We start from the raw sequence: 17,877 nt of genomic DNA on the forward strand, positions 1-17,877 counted from the left end.
TTCATCTGATGTGACATAATTGTAATTGTGTTTTCGAGAGTGAGGAGCTAACTCATGTGTGTTGAAGTGCTGGTGAGCATAGCGATTGGTTTCAGTTGTGATGTGATTTACCAAGTCGTCATCCAGAAAAAATTTTAATCCAGAAAAGGGATGCATTTTATGTGTTATATCAATTTTGATCCCGAAACTATTAGCAAATGGAAATATTGGGGGTACAATGTCTCCGTACGTTCATGAGATGGGCGTGTCAGGCACCGCACTCGTGGTAGGTAAATGTTCATGATTACTGTCTTGTGGATCATTGTCTATCACTGTATTATTGTCACTATCAACTTCATCCAATTCAGGAATCATTATTTCATCGCCACTATCATCATCAGAACAAATCTCGTTCACAACATTTTCCAACTGGTCTGTAGGAACACGAAGAAACTTGCTGCAAGAAGCCATGGGTAAAACTGAATGAATGTGAAATATTTTCTGACCTTTTCCTTCTCAGAGGGTTCTGACAGTAATATAGACCCCCACAAAGTTTACAAGGGTTCTTTACAAACATGCACAAAAACTATCATATATATGTCTTTGGTTTATGTGTGCCAAGAGAGCAAAGAAGGGAAGAGATTATCAAAGCGTTAAAACACGCCAACGCCAGGGAACGGCTGGCATCGTCCAGGCATTAAAACACGCCCGCGCCAGTCAAAGAGTTAACACACAGTGCTAATGTGGAACTCCCCGAGACCTTTGTATGTCGTTAATAGAAATATACTAGCAGTAGTTACAAGGGATATAACATGATGTTGTTCATGAAAAGTCAGCCATCGTATTTCCGCTTGCTACCTGCTATATGTTGGTTTCATGCTTGGCATATCTTCATCCCTGAACATGGAGGTGATATGTTCCTCTGAAACATCCATTGACCTTCAGCAGACTACATGGCATATCCCGGAAGATAGAAATCTTCATTGTGCACTTTCACTACTTGTGTCAAATCGCATGGTGACACTCCTCCCCATTATGTTCCATACTGTCTTAGAAACTACTGGGCTATCCGCCACATAGTTTGGACATGTGACCGTGTGAATTCCATTTAGTTGGCCCACTAAAGAAAATGCTACAGGTTCATAGATTCAGGTCAGAAAAAGATTGCAAGACTGCTATGTTGCTGTGGTTCCAGCATCAACCCAGGCGTTCTTTGCAGGGGACAGCCTTCGGCTGATGCATCAGTGAGGTGGCTGGAACTATTTTGAATTACCTCAGTTCCTTCCTCCTGAATATGCTCCCCATACAGGTTTACTTTGAACAGTCCTCATAATTAGCATATTTTGGTTCATTATGATAATCAGTGTAAACAGTCATTAGTTCATGGAGAACGGATTTCGACTTTGGCCATGCATTGTATTGTTCCTACATTTTGGTATACATTGCAGTCACCATCTGCAGGGAGAAGGGGGGAGAGCAAGGTTTGACGTGGTATGTAGGTCCCACATTAGGTACAGAGCCCGAACACTTAATGTCTGTATAATCATTTGGTATATTCTCAATTGAAAATAGTGAAAGGTGTCCATTGTTTGTTGATTTCTGTACCTGTTCCATAGGCCCTTAAGAACTTTCAGCTTTGTTGAAAGTTTGGCTGAATGTTTCATGGCCTTCTGCCTTTGGGCTTATGTTGCTGTGTTCTTTATTGCAGTGACTAGGATCCACTAAAATGTTACCAGTGCAGCTGTCGCCTAAGTTTAAAAATTGGCAATTTTATGTGAGATTTGAAGTGATTGTGTTGATGACCGGAAAGTTCTGTCTTTTTGATCGTGCCTTTATGTAGTCTGAAAGAAGTTTACCAACATTTCATAGGAAAGTACTGCCTTTGTATCTAGTGGTCAGCATTCCTGGCTACAGATCCAGAGGTCCAGGTTCGATTGGCGGCGCTACCAGATTTTTTCGGAGAAGTACTGGGTCTGGAGCAGGGTCCACTCAGCCTCATGATGATAATTGAGGAGCTATTTCAAGGAAATAGCGGCTCCGGTCTAGAAAACCGAAATTAACGGCCGTGGCAATTCGTTGCACTGACCACGCGACACCCTCTCTCCGCAAAAGTTGGCACCAAACTTTGCCGACAAGCGACAGTTGCTCGGTCGGTATAGTTCGCTTGCAGACAAAAATCACGGAGTTTGTTGTTTGTATGCAGGATTAGTAGACCCATCAGACAGCTGATACCTTTCCCTGTGTACGGGTGTAATCTTGTACGAAACCCACTTTCACCTGTTCTTTCAAGTTCTAGTCCATTTGTTTTGGCTTCTGATGTGGTGCAGTGGTGTGATGCATATAGTAATGTGTGCACAGCCATTACTTTTTAAAGAGAGAGACTGGTCTCTCAGTCACCTCACATTATTCTCATTATGCCACACGCATATCAGACATGACTCGGTTTCAAGCATAAATCCCTAAGACTCCTACAGTTGATATTGTTTCACAGGTATTTAAGTGTACTGACTTGTTGGGTTTTGTTACATATGAAGTTACTTAATGGCCATCTGTAGTGATCCCTACACCTGTGAGAGCTCAATATAGTGGTGAGCTACAGGCTGGATGGCCAAACAATCAGGGTTTGATTCCTGGCAATATTGGGAAGAGATTTTTCTGATGTCCACAGTGGCTCTGGGGTCGGCCCAGCCTCCTATAGGGTAGGTGCTGGAGAACTTTCCTTAGAGGTAAAGTGGCTGCACCTTGAAGCTGAGCAAGCACTGACCTCCATCTAGCACCAAATAACAGTAGAGCTATACCTCCACTCCCCAGTATGTCTTCATGCTGCGGTGCTCAATTAATTATGGTCAGTGACATCTTTACCTTGTGCTCTAATGTAGTAGTCCTTATGTGCAGGTCAGTCTGGGTATTCTGCGTACAAGTACATCCCATATGGGCCAATCAACGAAGTGTTGCCATACCTGTCACGACGTGCTCATGAGAATAAAGGCATTCTGAAGAAGATCAAAAAGGAGAAGACGCTACTCTTGCGCGAACTCCGTCGCAGGATAACTTCTGGCCAGATCTTTTACAAACCCAGAGGCAACTATGTGCCTGTGTGAGGGTGGGGCACAGTTGGAGTGTTAGTGGTCTCAACACCAGAGCATGCTGCTCAGTGCCAAGCCATACCCTGGTGACTGTTACAGCTGCAATTCCTGTCAGTAACTGTACTTAATTGACACGTGGCTTTGACATTGAGTGTCATCTTCTGTCATCTTTATAAATATTATAAATATGGTGCGAATGTTGCATTGGAGTGGCTGTGGATGTTTGGTGTAGCAAGCCAAGACTTGTGTATGTTGTCTGTGTAGTTTACAAACAAACTGTGTGAACTGAATAGCACTGCAGTCCCATAAAGTCAGTATTGAAGTGGGACCGTTGGAATGGGATTGCTCATGTCAGGTTAGGGGGTGACAGTCTGGACAGAATGCAGTGGACCAGTGCACTGTACCAGGCAATTGTTTCTTCCATTCCATCAATTCCCTCAGAATTCCAGTTCCTTAGGTTTTGCGTTTAGAGTCATGGTAAAATACCATTGAATTTTGAGTTGAATTTTATATGTCTATCTGATTTTTGTTTGGTTATTTACCCTAAAGTATTTTAATTTAGGGGACAATTCACACCAAAGCGGCAGGTAATAAGCAACCAGCAATATGCAGTTTTGTATTACCTGTATATTCTCAAAAACATTGAAACATTTGATAATTAGAGATCATGTTCTTAAATGATGTATCCATTGCGTACCACATGTTACAGAAATTGCAGAATTTGGAAATGAACGTTAAATGTAATGTTTTGATTTATCTGGAATGGAATAGTCATAAAGGTAACAGTACTTTTGTGTAACTTGCATGACTTTGATATATTTTTTTGTCACCATGATAACTGTCCGCTGCAATACAGTAACATGTAGTTGTGCAAAATGAGCTGTTCAGTGATGTCAAACAAATGTTGTTTCCAAGAGCAGCCACAAGAAGCTACTGCAACATGAGTCACTAGAGTACAGAGCAAATAATTCTCTTTACTTATCATACAAACCATGTATTGCAGTACCTATGTGAGTGGCTGTCAATGAAATACACTCAGTTCATTAGAAGTGATACACATCATTTGGTTCCTGTTGCTAGTGCGTTAGTGTGAATCTTCCCTAACAAAGCTTACACATCAAAGTATTATTTATGATATTGTATTGGAAGGATAAGACTGAATGGACATTTCCTTCTGTGAAACAGCACCACTGTACTTATTGTCTACTGTACTGTCATTGTATTTATTATGAAGTACAAACTAAAAGAAGGCATGTTTTCGCAAACTCTAAATTTTATAGTTCATGTCAGTGGCTGAAAGTTGCAAAATAAGATTATATATGCCCAAGACATGTATTCACTCAATTGTAGTAAAATACAGTAAACACGTGAGAATGTATTCTCTTGGTTGTAGTAAAATGTGGTAAACATGTGATTAAAGGAAATGCTTATTAGTGAGTAGACATTGTTTTGTCATCTAGGCTCGTCTCATGAAGCACCTATTTACATTCTCAACCGAATGTATGACTAGGTGACAAATACATGCTTGTTGCTGTCTTGTTTCTTTGCATTCATCATCCTATATGGCGAAAATTATACATTTCCAAGATGTCTGTAAGATTGGTACTCATTGCTTGATTTTAAAATCTCAGAACTTTTCGGGGTGGGTTTGAGGTTCTCAAGGCAGTAACTATGAAGATTAATGTCTTTTGACAGTGATGCCAAATTGTCTGGTAGATATTTATTGGTGGTCTAGAAGAACCTGTTGCCTTTGTCTTCATGTTAGAGACCCTGAAGGTTTATGTTACCAGGCTGCATGACATCACATCCCAGAAGTCTGCAGTATTCAATACAGAGCAGATGTTCAACATACACATTCTGCAGATTGTGGTCTTGAGGGTTATGTCACAGTATGCTGTTGGAGGTGGATACCACTGTTTCAGAGGGATATGCTCCCTCTTTCCTCGAGGCTGAAGTGATTGGAATGAGGATGCAGCAAGATTATTCCTGTAAAGACTGAATTTCTTCTAAATAATATATACAAATTCAGTTCATACCTCACAGAAAACATGTTATGTCTCCACTACAAAGCCAAAGATTACTGCTGTATAGGGAAACAGTCACTGTTTACTGTGAAAATCATAACAAACATAGAGAAACTCTGGTAGAATGCAGAGTTTTAGTAGGATAAAGCTGGTGGTACATATAGTAATGACTGGGTTTTAAAGAGTTATGTAAGCAGGGTTCTTCCATCTTTCCCTTCATTGGTTCTGAGTAACCCAATTTCTTATCACAGGACCCATGTGCATGACACCCTTGCCCTAATCACATTAACCCAGAGAATGGCATAATTTTCCTCTAAATTGTTGGTATCCACCTGTGATATATAGTATAATAACCTGGAGGACCACAGTTTGAACAGCTCACCATGGTTACCTTCGAAAGCCTTAAATGTGACTGTTATTTAGGATGTCTATTGTCTGTTACCTGTTAGGAGTACCAGTGATTAAGACTTTCTAATGGGCCCAACTGAACATGAGCTTTTCCACACTTGCACATGATCACAGAAAAATACGATAGTTTCTGTAGGATTCTGTTTAAAAAAAAAAACTAAAAAAAAATGATGGAAACTTCCCAAAGCAACAGTCACATTTACTGTAACATGCCAATGGAAACAGTCAAGACTTGGTAACCTATGCACACATTGTAATGAATCATATCTGTCACTATTATGAATAAAAGAAATGCAAATTAACGTGAGCATCTCAAAACTGAAAAGAAGGAACTAAAGTAGTTAACAGGCACAACTCTAGCTACATCTGCCCATAAGATGTAACTGTACTGTATGGAATCATGATTAGGTGTGGGATATAGCACCCTTAGTCCCTTGAAGGTCACAGACATTTCAAAGGAACATGTCTCCTCTGTCTTTAGGGCCAGAGGACTTCCTGCTTACCACCTGCTTTAATGCTGGTTTTTTGCTTTGCATATTCTTCGGCCCTGAAAATGGAGAATACATATTCATCTGAAATGTTGGTTGAATTTCAAAGGTCTACACAGTGTTATATCCCAGAAGACTGAACTCTCATAACCCCTGCTGTGAGAGCCTCAATAATCCTGCATGATTAAGTGATTTACATGATTTTCCTCATTCATTCTGGGATAATTTAGGCATGGAATTGCAGTGCCATACACTTCTGTTCATCATGGCTCATCAGTTGCCAATAGTGGCAATTGAATGGACTTTTAGCCAGTTTAGAATCAGTTCAACAGAAATCATCATCGTGCCTTATGCTATGACAATACAGCACCAATTGTAGGATGTACGTAATTTGAGGCAAGGAAGCAGAATTACAATTGAGTAAGTACAGGAGACCTTTTTAATGAAAGGCTGCCACTGATACTTTCCTTCAAAACAGTATTCTTTTTTTTTTTTTTTTTTTTTTTTTTTTTTTTTTTTGTATTTTTATTTTTGTGTGCCACTGAGTACTTTGTTGCGAAAATGTGCCTTACTGCAGGTGTGAAAGCTTGTTCATGCTGGTTCTGTATCTGTGATGTGTGTGCGGGCAGTTGGTTTGTCTCATTACTCGTGTACACACAGCATTTCTTGAATATACCCAGAGTCTCATCACAGTACTGTTGTTACTAATTTTAACTCTCTTGTACCTAAAGCAAGATGGTGGATTTGAAACCCTAGAAAATATATGAACAATGACTGGAGATTCCTGTCCCACTCTTCTTTACCATTCATCACCTTCGTCTTTACACTGTTGACAAGTGAAGCAGTGAACAGTGATTTTGGAATGCATGGTGCAGTCATCCAGTGTGAGCGCCTTTCCCAAGCAATACTGTCACTTCTTTTTGGAGAAGGGAGCAGCAGTCAAACCTCTATCTTGGTTTTTAGATATGTTAAGCCTGTAGTACATGCAAGGAGAAGCATTATTGTTTTGTAATTGCTTTGGTGTATATGGGTAAGTAGGAACAATTCTATGGTTGAAGCAAAGCCCAGAAGAGCGTAAGACTGCCACCTGATGTGGCATGCCAAATATCAGCATGACTGAGTGTGAACTTCAAAACATTCAATTCATTATCTGAATTTCTGCATTTCATTTGATACCATACATCCTGCAGCACATTGCCATTTGAATTCTGAATTATTTAATTGCTGAAAAGTGTTCAGCATTGTTACTCTTGGCAATGAAGCTCTTTTCTTTTTTAATTATTGTATTGAAGGATGTAACAGTATGTAGCCTGGTAGAAGTTTCCTGATATTTCAGAGTAATGTACTCCCTACATCTTCAGGGTCAAAAAGGAAATGTTTACTGTTTGTTTGGCTTCTTCTTTGAGTGTGAAGATGGAGGCAGTACTTTATTCCAAAACACTAGGAATTCCTACCGCACAATTTGGCATCACGTCCCGGAAGATGGTAATTTTTATAGTGACCATTATGAGAGTCTTAGATGTTTTTCTTTTTACCAGGAAATGATAGGAATAATTCCTATATTGCCAACAATTTGGGTTTTAAAAGCATTACTTCTTGCAAAGGTAAATGATATATATGTACAAACTCCTTAAGAGCTTCAAATGAAAGGGGGCAGGGGGGAACCCCCCTCAGATGTTGCTTGAATATGTTTTTTCCAATGAAATGCAAATAGGTGTCACATGCTGTCAGATACAGCATAGTTTTTTATGATAGTGGCACTTGTAAGGCTAACAGAAGAATATTGAGAACTCTTTGAGTATATTATGATTATATATCTGTGGGCTGACAGAAGTAATGTCATGTGACATGGGGTGAGAAGATGCTGTTCTTTAGCTGGAGGAAAATGCTTGTTAGGATCTGGGCCCTTAGTGTAAAGCATTGTTTACATATGGGGTTGCCAATTGGATGTGAAGCTGAAGTGTGTTGAAATAGTGTGAGGATGGCAGAGAGAGTTTTATAATTCCATGAAAATTACTGTCTTCTGGGGTGAAACGCCATGGTAGATCATTACCAGGATTTTGGAGGAATCTGCCACCTCCATCTTCAGGTTAAAAGAGTAAGCTGGCCAAGGAGAAGTTTTTATGAATACAGGAAGAAGGAGAACTGGAAAGGAGGCTCAGAATCAACCAGGAGGAGGTAGAGAGAGTTCAGTAGAACAGAGGCACTTCTAAGGGTCTTATACAAGGGCACTTTGCCATTATATCTCTCATTCACTCTCTCTTTGGGAAATCGCCTTTAAAGTCAGTATGCTCTGCTTTGTTCACCTTGCTCGTATCGAGTGGCAGAGAACCCCAATCTTAGGTTTTGCTGTCCATAGATCCAGACAACTTCTTTCCATGTTCAACTTACTGTTCTGCCTGAGAAATAGAGGTAGCAGGTTGTTCCGAAATGTTGTGCAAATCTAGCAGACTACATGGTGTTAGAGTAAAACCTCATAATCACTGCCATGAGAATCCTAAATCTCTTGCAGAGCTGGCAGCAAGCTTGAAGTGAGGTGGTCATTGTTCGTTACTGGGACACAGAGGTACTGTGCTGTAAGTTGGTATAAACAGGGTCACCTTAACAGTTTATTTCACATCAAACAGGGAAACCTACAATACACATTCATTGTGACCAGAAGCAAGACATGTTCTAGTACTTCTCAGTATGGCATATCTTGTAAAAGTTGTAAAATCGCTACATGTGAATGTAAAAATACAGTATCACTGTTGTAAATGTATATAATGATATAAACAATGCAGTGATATGATGGATCAAAGGCTGACACTTCTTACACCACACTTTATGTCTGTCTGTTGATATGGATAAAATCTTCTTTGCTAGATTGCTGCATCTCTGATGACACTTCCCTCAAATCCAGGGCACCACGGGTGTGGTTTAGACATTCCTTCTGCCCTCAAAGACTGTAAACCAATTTTATTTTCATCGAGTGTCTTCTATATGCTATAAGGTAAAAAGGTAAAGGTGTCCCTGTGCTCAACGAATTTAAGCACTACATCATGAAGGCGTATGGGAGAGTGGATGTATACATCCACATTTTCTTGACCTCAGCACTAGCTGGAGGTGAGTGGTCAGCTTCACTCCCTGGCCGCTTTACCCCCTGGTACCCATTGGGTAGACCCCAGAGCTGATCTGGACAATTTGGTGAAGAGAAAATTCTTTACCCTACTGGGACTCGAACTCTGACCCCTCAGCTGACTGCACTACCCCAGCTCCTCTTTTGTATGCTATAGTCATTTTAATGTTTGCCTTGCGTTTTTGTCACGGCAGTGGTTTCCAAGCTTAACGCAGTGGTGCCTCCTCTGTATAGTAAAGATTTCAGTACACTACCCCTCCTAATGGTGTGCACATTTGAACAGCTTTTTTGGTTTTTATTTTTCAAGTTGATGCCTTTTGGGTCTTTGTCAATTAATAATATTTGTCAAGGTTTTATGGCTGCACAAAAATAAAATGTCATTCTGTGGCATTTTCAGAATCATAATCCAGTTTTACTGCCTAACTACCAGAATATCCGATGCCTGATCCTCCAACTGACCAACCAACTGGTCTGACACTTTGGAAACCACTGCATCAGACATTTAGGAGGTATTCTTTGTACCTGATAAGAATGTGGCTTCTGGCGCCCTGTACCCATCAGACGATAGGTTGAAAACACCCACAGTCTTGAGCAGCAATCAAATTCTGACGCAATAACTAACAAATTCTATAGAGCAGGAACATTCTTGAGAAGCTAGTAGTTGCTCAGCCAGTTACTTCAGTTAGCTGTAGTTTCCTGCATATAACTCAGTGTGTTATCACGTCATTTGGATGCTGATTCCATGAGTAAAACTCCACATCGCTAGAGTAAATTTCAGGGGCGCTTCTTACAGTGGCTTATTGATTCAGAATGAGCATGTAACATGTCTTTCCCACTAAACAGTCGAGGTGATGTACAAAGTTACTTGCAGGCGACTAGAACTCTGTGGAAGAACAGCCCTTCTTGAGAAACTGACAGTGATGCAGCTGGCTGCTGCAGATAACTAGCAGCTTGGAGTGATGCGTGCTTCTTCAGAAGGTGGTTTCCAAAGAATTGCCTAATTATGTGTTCAGTCTTGTTTTGTAACACGGTGTGTGTGTCATGTGGAGTGGGCTCGGTTATGGCACAGCTTTGGTCACAAGTTGGTAAGGTTTGTCTTCAGCTTGCGGCGGGACTCGAGTCGCATTTCGAGCCATGCGTAGGGTGCTACAGCCAAGACAAGAGTTGCTGCTAGAGCGTATAGTTTGAGCCAGTTGCAGACATCTCCGTGGAGCCCAAATGCCAGTGACAGCCCCAGGAAGCGGAAGAAATAGCAGTGTGCCAGGGGAGCCTGCCAGGAGTCTGGATACACTGTCACAAGAAGTGCTGCAACAGAAGGGCATGTTTGCTTCTCAGGACTCTGTCTTATCTTGCTATAAAGATGGGTTAAAAAAAGTTGTGCCTCTGATGAAGTAAGTAAGCATTATGATATGAAGGTGTATGGGGGAGTGGATGTATAGATCCATATTTTCTTGACCTCAGCACTAGTTTTTGATGAGTGGTCAGCTTTACACCCTGACCACTTTACCCCTGGTACCCATTGGATAGGAGGCTGGGTGAGCCCCAGAGCCAGTCTGGTAGATACGGAGAAGAGAAAATTCTTGAACACGCCAGGACGTGAACTCCAACCCCTTGGTCATCCAGCCCATAGCCAGTCGCTATACTGACAATGCTATCCCGGCTCTCAGCAGGAAAGATGGTGAAGTCAAAATTATTCAGCAGTATCACAGAATTTTCCATATTAAAAGATCAAACAGAATGTAGGTTACATCTCCAGCACAATAATTTCCATTCAGTGACAATGAAATGCTGATTTCAGTCCTTAAAGTGTTAATGCTGTGTCATAACACGACATATGAGCACAAGCATAAAGCTATGTTCCAGGCTTGACATGTTTTCAGGAAGTGGGTAGAGGAAATGGCCTCCAGATGTGCAGTGTAGCTGCATATACATTGAATAAGCAGACAAGGGGCGTTCCTCCTGCTTCAGTTTGTTTAAGGGAGCTAACTTCTTTCGATATAATATTAGCATATTACAAAATGTTTTACAGCACCTCAAACTAATTCTTTGGCACTGTCTAAACCAGCATTGGCCAACCTAATACATCTCGAGGGCCAAATTTAGTTTATNAACAGTGGGAGGTGCACATCAAAATAGGAATGTGGAATGTTAGGGTCTCTATAGGTCAGGTTTATTGAAATTGAGATAGAAGGAAAATGCATGCAAAGTTATGGTAGGAGGACCTGGGCTTAAATGGTAAGATAAAATTAAAATTACTCATACGCAGGATGGGAGGTTGTCAGTCTGACGACACGATCGTGAACTTAGGTTGCATGGAATGGCGAAAATTTCTTCAGTAGCTGGGTAACTGTTAACTTGTCTAGGACTCTGTTTCATGTAGTTAGCATAAAATAAGTTTGTCTCTGTGCTCCTAACTAAGTAGCACGCCATGAAGGCGTATGGATTACAGTACCTGTAGCATCTCCCATTCTTAACCCCGATACTCGAAATCGCGTCTTCAGCTTCTCGTCCCTGCGCCCTTATCCCCCCCCCCTGTTCCAGAGGGGAAAGCAGCGGTGCCCATCGGATAAGAGGCTAATGGGACACTACTGCCAGGCGAGAGAAAAATCTCTGGCCCCTGCCGGGAATCGAACCCCAATTTTCCGGTAACCCAATTCGTAGCCTGGACACCATACTCACTGAAGTTGAGCGTCTCCCAGATGGCGTTGCAGACGCCCCACGCTGCCGAAATGACGTAGAAGAGGGCGGGGTCATCACCAGATGGTTTCCATAGCAGCAGAACTAGCAATAGGCAGTTATGGAAAGCGAAACCAACGGCTGCAACAGACACAAGATAACAGTTGATCATGACTTCCAGATCGGGAATCATGGCTGAAGATTTTATGTTTTTCCTCAGTCCCTTCAGGCAAATGTTTGATAGCTTCAAGGGACCTTAAAATATGTCCTTGGATTTGAGGTTCTGACGACAGGGATTATAACTGTCTTCTGGGATGTGATGCCGTGTAGTCTGGTAGAAGTTTAGCAACATTTCAGAGGATCTTACTGCACCTTGATGCTTGCTCGACTTATTTTTTCGTCCTGATTAAGGTGGCAGTACCTTCCTCTGGAATATCTGTAAACTTCTACCAGACTACATGGCATGACATACCGTAAAATTAACATCGTTGAATTGTAAAGTGATCACTGAATAATGATTGGAAAAGTTTTGCGAGGAAGCAGTAGTGTCCTAATTTGAGATACTATCCGGGGATTTGTTTGTAGGGTCTGAGGAAAATCACGAACAACCTGAGTTAGGATGTCCGGTGTCGCGGAGGTGATTCGCGCCGGTCACATCCGTAATGCAAGTCAGATTAAGAATTCTATCGTCTCAGATGTGACGCCGTGTAGTTCGGTAGAAGTTCGCCGAGGGTCCGGCAAACGTACTGCCTCCATCTTCAGGGCCGAAGATTAAACCAAGCAGAGGTCTCTGTTTGCTTCTTCAACCATTTAACCCTCGGAAATGCCAGTGAACTTCGCCCTGTCTACACGGCCTCAGATCCCAGGAGATGTTACCCTTCACCGGAATGAGAACCTCAATTTCGACGGAAGTTAAGCGCATGTTGCTTGACCCAGCTTGTCCAGTTTGATTGTATAGTAATGTGACATCACGGCAGCGCCATAGCTCAAGCGGTTAGTCTCTGGCTTCGCACCGCGCAGGCCCGGGTTCTAGCCTGGGTCTGGTCAAGTGGGATTTGTGGTGGACAAAGTGGCGCTGTGGTAGGCTTTCTCCGAGTACTTCGGTTTACCCTGATAATCTTCTTTCCACCAAGTTCTCCATTGTCATAATCGCCCGGGGCAGGTACAATAGGCCGCCGTGCCGAGGGGACCCAGCTGGACTCCACCCTCCACTATGCGGATTAAAAAAAATGGGACATGACTACTGAAAGCCGGAATAGTGGAACGGATAAAGGCAGACAGTTGACACATCATAAAGCAGCAGTGGTAAAGTCTCGTACAGGCAACGTTACGGAAGAAAAATCCTGTATGAACATGTCCGAATGCCCCACTGGAGTATGAATACAGGAAGTACGTACTTCTGACATAGAATCTAGTAAGTTTCTAATGATGACGTAACAGTCTACGTCATAACTGACGATTACGCACCCTAATTCCTGTAGCAGTTAGGGATTCAGGATTATTTTGATTAAAACTGTTGTAGCTAGAAGAACTCTGAAAAAGAGTCAGTCTCCGGTCTGTTCTGTGAGCAGTGCTTACCGATGACGACACAGCGATGGATGTGACGTAACATCATGCTAAGGGTGAAAGCAGCGAGGGACTGCAAGGCTCCGAGGCTCAGGAACACGAGGTTGACATTGGGCAGGCCCAGTGCGCACACAACATATGACTGCAACAAAGAAACTGCAGGGTGGCAAGTATACTCTGCCAGAAATGTACATCATTCCATCAGTAAGCAGCCTTAACTGACTGACTGGCTGTCTGTCTTCAGGAGCCGCTGCAGACATTTCCAGCATTTTGTTGGACCCAATCGCCCATTACAACACTCACTAGAGCCCACCATTAGTCCCTATCCTGAGCAAGATAAATCCAGTTACTAACCCTACCCTAATTCTCTAAGATCCACTTTAATATTATCGTCCTACGTCAAGGCCTTCTTAGTGGCCTCTTTACTTCAGGTTTTACCACCAAAACCCTACATGTCCTGCTCGTATGATCTTCCCGGATTTGATCATTCTGATGATATTTGGCGAGAAGTACAAATTGTGGAGCTCTTCATTAATGCAGTTTCTCCAGTGTCCTATAATTTCATCCCTCTCAGGTGCAAATATTCTCAAGCACTCTTAGTCTATGTTCTTCCCTCAACTGAATAAGCAATCTTACGGAAGGAATGTCCTGTGTGTTCAACAAGATCTCCCATGTGTTCCTCAAAGGACCTCCGTTTGTAGGATTCACGATACTGTACCCACATCTCGAGGGTACTTTGCACACCGTCCGGTATTATGAAGAATGCAGTGTTTCGGAAACTGGATCTCTTTCCATTCTCAAATTAAATTGTGAGGCACATACTCTGTTGGGTCGGTTAGAGAGAATTAATCTGTCAGTGACAGAGGTTAGGTCTTTCTAAGATGTGTTTCACCTGAAGACGGAAAGAGCTCCAGTTTCCGAAACGCTGTCTTCTTCAGAGTACTTAACGATGGGCAAACAACAAAGAACTCAGCAAACTGAATGTCACACGCCTTTGTTAGAAACCTTCAGGAGTGATACCTGAATCTGCAATTAATGTTGATTTAGATTATACAAACTAATAATTTTGCCGGTGGTTCTGTATGGGTGTGAAAATTGGTCTCTGATATTAAGGGAGAAACATAGACTGAGGGTGTTTGAGAACAGGGTGCTGAGGAGAATATTTGGACCGAAGAGGGATGAAGTGACAGGAGGTTGGAGAAAACTGCATAATGAGGAGCTTCATAACTTGTACTCTTCTCAAAGTATAATTAGAATAATCCAGTCAAGGATGAGGTGAGCAGAGCATGTAGCGCGAATGTGAGAGAAAAGGAATGCATATAGGATATTGGTGGGAAGGCCGGAATGAAAAAGACCACTGGGAAGACCAAGGTGTAGGTGGGTGGACAATATTAAAATGGATCTTAGAGAGATAGGATGGGATGATATGGATTGGATTGATGTGGCTCAGGATAGGGACCAGTAGAAGGCTCTTGTAACAACGGTAATAAACCTTCAGGTTCCATAAAATGCTGGGAACTTCTTGAGTAGCTGCAAATTTGGCTTCTTCTCAAGAAGGGCTCAACTCCATAAATAAGTAAGCATAAGTAAGACAGTGATGTGTCCTCGAAGTTGTATTAGACGGATTATAGCAAGTGGACCTGCAACCTCAGCAGTGATGCTCTTGGGGCATTGAGGCACTCACCTTGCTGAAGTCGGCTAGCATGAAGCCCTGTTCCAGCCCTATGAACACCGCCAACGGAGCTGTCAGTTGCAGGCATGGATCCCTGAACGCATTGAACACTGCCCTGAGTGCTGCCACTCCAGTGGGCCTCTCAAGCGGGTCCTGATACATAAACATCCGGATCCGGTCCAAGAATGCTGCCGTCACCGCAACACCCATCACGGAGCAGCCCAGGAAGACACTAGCCAACATTGCGGATGTTTTGCACGGCAACATGAAGACCAGTTGGCCATCGTCTGCTGTTGAGTTGGGTCCCTGAGTCACACTTGTGATCGGACATGCCTCACTGCCACAGACACGCTCCTGGCTGTCGTCTGTCAGGAACAGGGCGTCGAGGCGCTGCGGGGACTCTGTATCATCTAGGACAGTCAGTACGAACTACCTTACAGCGTGACCAAGTCAGTGAGATAACCACGTACCCTGGGTATATCAGCGGTAAGCCATTAATAAGTATATGAGAACTCTGAGGCACCCACCTCGCTAAGTATATGAGAGCTCTGAGGCACCAACCTCGCTAAGTATATGAGAGCTCTGAGGCACCCACCTCGCTAAGTATATGAGAGCTCTGAGACACCAACCTCGCTAAGTATATGAGAGCTCTGAGGCACCCACCTCGCTAAGTATATGAGAGCTCTGAGACACCAACCTCGCTAAGTATATGAGAGCTCTGAGGCACCCACCTCGCTAAGTATATGAGAGCTCTGAGACACCAACCTCGCTAAGTATATGAGAGCTCTGAGGCACCCACCTCGCTAAGTATATGAGAGCTCTGAGACACCAACCTCGCTAAGTATATGAGAGCTCTGAGGCACCCACCTCGCTAAGTATATGAGAGCTCTGAGACACCAACCTCGCTAAGTATATGAGAGCTCTGAGGCACCCACCTCGCTAAGTATATGAGAGCTCTGAGACACCAACCTCGCTAAGTATATGAGAGCTCTGAGGCACCCACCTCGCTAAGTATATGAGAGCTCTGAGACACCAACCTCGCTAAGTATATGAGAGCTCTGAGGCACCCACCTCGCTAAGTATATGAGAGCTCTGAGGCACCCACCTCGCTTAGTATATGAGAACTCCGAGGCACCCACCTCGGTAAGTATATGAGAGTTATGGAACATCGCTTGGCCATGTACTTCATAGTGGTGAGGCATCAGTACACATGTGAGAGAGCTGTGAGGCACTCAATTCGCTATGAGCATATTTCGCACTCAAGATGTTCTATTGTTATTGTTCTGGCTCCTAACTTTTGGAGCTGGCCCTTAGACTTGGAGAATGTCTTTACCTGCTTGTCCCCAGACGAAAACCGGGTACACTTTTAGCCTTGCAATATTCTTTTGATTTAACGAAACTGTGGATTGCCGGTAAGGGGATTTGAAGCAGATACCTCCCGAATCAGCCTCTGTGCTGTGTGGCGTCGAATGTGATATGTGAAGAAGATGATGAATGCACGGCGAAGGGAGGAAGAAAGAAAGAAAAGAAAGCTTATAGGACGGAGAGAATTGTTATAAGGTCTAGTCTATTTGCCATTTATTTAGGTTAATATAGCTAAATACAATTAAATAGGTTATAGACATGACATTAATTTATTTATTTATTTATTTGTGGTATATCTCACGACGCTCCTAGCAACTTAGGCTGTACAGCATCGAATGTTAGCATCATTAATTAATATATTTGGCAGAATATGGAAGGAAGTGGTAGTAGCCTAATTTGAGGAACTATCCTTGTATTTGCCTGGAGGGTCTGAGGTAAACCATACAATACCTCACGCCGTGCCGTAGCACAGGCAGTTTGTTGGCGGCTTCCCACCTCGGCGGCCCGAGTTCTGTCCAAGGTCGTCATATGGTGTTTATGGTGGCCAAAGTGACACTGTGACCGGTTTTCTCTTGCAACTCCTTTTTCCCCTACCAATTCTCATTGAACCCACAGCTCCACATTGATAATTGTTTGATAATTCATTGATAATTCTATCATCTGACGTTAAATAACCTTGATACTGTGACGGCGTCGTTAAACAGGCATCTTATTCTTCTACCTTTGCTGATTAGACTGTCCCGCATGTTTTCATTCAGAATTAATCGCGAATTGTGGATCTTAACGGACAGACGGTAGGACTCCTTGGGCTGGGGATCAGCCTTTCGCAAGGCCGCTACCTACACAGGACAACACAAAAACAGAACAAACGCAGACAGACATTCATGCCTCGAGTGGAATTTGAACCCACGATCCCAGTGTTCGAGCGAGAGGAGACAGTTCATGCCTTAGACCGCGCGGCCACCGTGATCAGCAGTAACCAACTTAAACAAAAGTCAGTCAGGATAGACGGTCTCCTGACCGAGACTTGAACTCGGGAATTCTCAGAAACGAAGCAGTGTTCTGCGCCGTTAGGCGAGAGAGCGCAAGGCTATGTATATCGAGCCAAGAAGGTGCATACGGATCATGTTCCATTCCCACCGCCCCAAGCCCCAGCTCCCAAGACGTGAGTTGCTTGACGTTGTGAGACAGCAGGACAGCGACGACAGCGACGCTCTGTCTCCAGTGCCATTGGGCCTGTTCACTGCTCCACGCTCGGCTTCACTGTGCAGTCAAATGCACCCTTTGCACCCAGAACAGACGAGCGAAGAGGCACGATTTTAGAAACCAGACTTAATTTGATTTTTGTTAAATGAGGAGCTGGGATAGCTCAGTCGATATAGCGACAGGCTGTAGGCTGGACTGCCAGGGTTCGATTTCCGACAGAAGCAGGAATTTTCTCCGCAACATCCACAGACCTGGGGCCCACCCAACCTCCTTCCAGTGGGTATCGGGG

The 17,877-nt window shown here is 43.1% G+C and overlaps 2 protein-coding genes across 5 annotated transcripts in view; one reads left to right on the plus strand and one right to left on the minus strand.

Moving 5' to 3' along the window:
• The window catches only part of LOC111862837 (proline dehydrogenase 1, mitochondrial), a 54,884-nt gene extending 49,234 nt beyond the window's left edge, over positions 1–5,650 (plus strand). The window contains exon 12 of the mRNA XM_023848565.2: positions 2,875–5,650. Within this exon, the coding sequence (XP_023704333.1) occupies positions 2,875–3,080 (206 nt within the window). The 3' untranslated portion in view covers positions 3,081–5,650. The remainder of the gene's footprint in view (positions 1–2,874) is intronic.
• Positions 5,651–9,145: 3,495 nt separating this feature from the next.
• LOC111862812 (protein unc-93 homolog A) overlaps positions 9,146–17,877 on the minus strand; it is a 46,229-nt gene continuing 37,497 nt past the window's right edge. For all 4 annotated transcript variants that reach the window (XM_023848523.2, XM_033750802.1, XM_023848522.2 and 1 more), the window contains 4 exons: positions 15,030–15,427; positions 13,358–13,487; positions 11,783–11,920; positions 9,146–10,408 (listed from right to left, as the gene is read on the minus strand). In XM_023848523.2, the coding sequence (XP_023704291.1) occupies positions 10,179–10,408; positions 11,783–11,920; positions 13,358–13,487; positions 15,030–15,427 (896 nt within the window). In that variant the 3' untranslated portion in view covers positions 9,146–10,178. The remainder of the gene's footprint in view (positions 10,409–11,782; positions 11,921–13,357; positions 13,488–15,029; positions 15,428–17,877) is intronic.

Source organism: Cryptotermes secundus, unplaced genomic scaffold, assembly GCF_002891405.2.
Source record: "Cryptotermes secundus unplaced genomic scaffold, Csec_1.0 scaffold462, whole genome shotgun sequence".
NCBI lineage: Eukaryota > Metazoa > Arthropoda > Insecta > Blattodea > Kalotermitidae > Cryptotermes > Cryptotermes secundus.